The sequence below is a fragment of the Loa loa genome (genome assembly GCF_000183805.2).
Source record: "Loa loa unplaced genomic scaffold supercont3.10, whole genome shotgun sequence".
In the NCBI taxonomy this organism is placed as follows: domain Eukaryota; kingdom Metazoa; phylum Nematoda; class Chromadorea; order Rhabditida; family Onchocercidae; genus Loa; species Loa loa.
The window spans coordinates 608,878-609,227 of record NW_018108190.1 but is presented as its reverse complement, the minus strand read 5'-3'; the positions used below and the strand labels follow the sequence as shown (position 1 = coordinate 609,227).

General features: G+C 35.4%; 1 protein-coding gene across 1 annotated transcript; it reads right to left on the bottom strand.

Moving 5' to 3' along the window:
• Positions 1 to 29: 29 nt before the first annotated feature.
• Positions 30 to 350, bottom strand: LOAG_07347 (hypothetical protein; the record flags this gene model as incomplete). Its single annotated transcript, XM_003142880.2, has 2 exons — positions 30 to 203; positions 297 to 350. 2 exons carry the CDS (start codon positions 348 to 350, stop codon positions 30 to 32), a joined length of 228 nt encoding a protein of 75 aa, XP_003142928.2.

Sequence of the window (350 nt, the reverse complement as noted above, 5' to 3'; positions counted from 1 at the left end):
AGAATTTTGAAAAATCTAAAGTTTAAAAATCAAGAAAAAGTGCGGTTAACTTGAACTGTTTCTGAGGGCGGAATTATTCCAGTAGTTGGAAATGCAGCAAGACGTCTTATAGCATTCGTTTTTAGCGCCCACACCACTGGCTTTTTGTAATTATTGGTGAATGCAAGTATTACTGGCCCAGTATGACAGCTCCAAATCATCACCTGTCAAATTTTTCAAATAAGTCAAAGCTATTTTTTTTTGAATCAATAACATAACAGACCATTTAAGCAGGACGAGAATATAACAAAATCTACCTGTGAACTGGGGTATGAAACAAGTCCTTCAATATTACTTGCCGGATTTTCCAT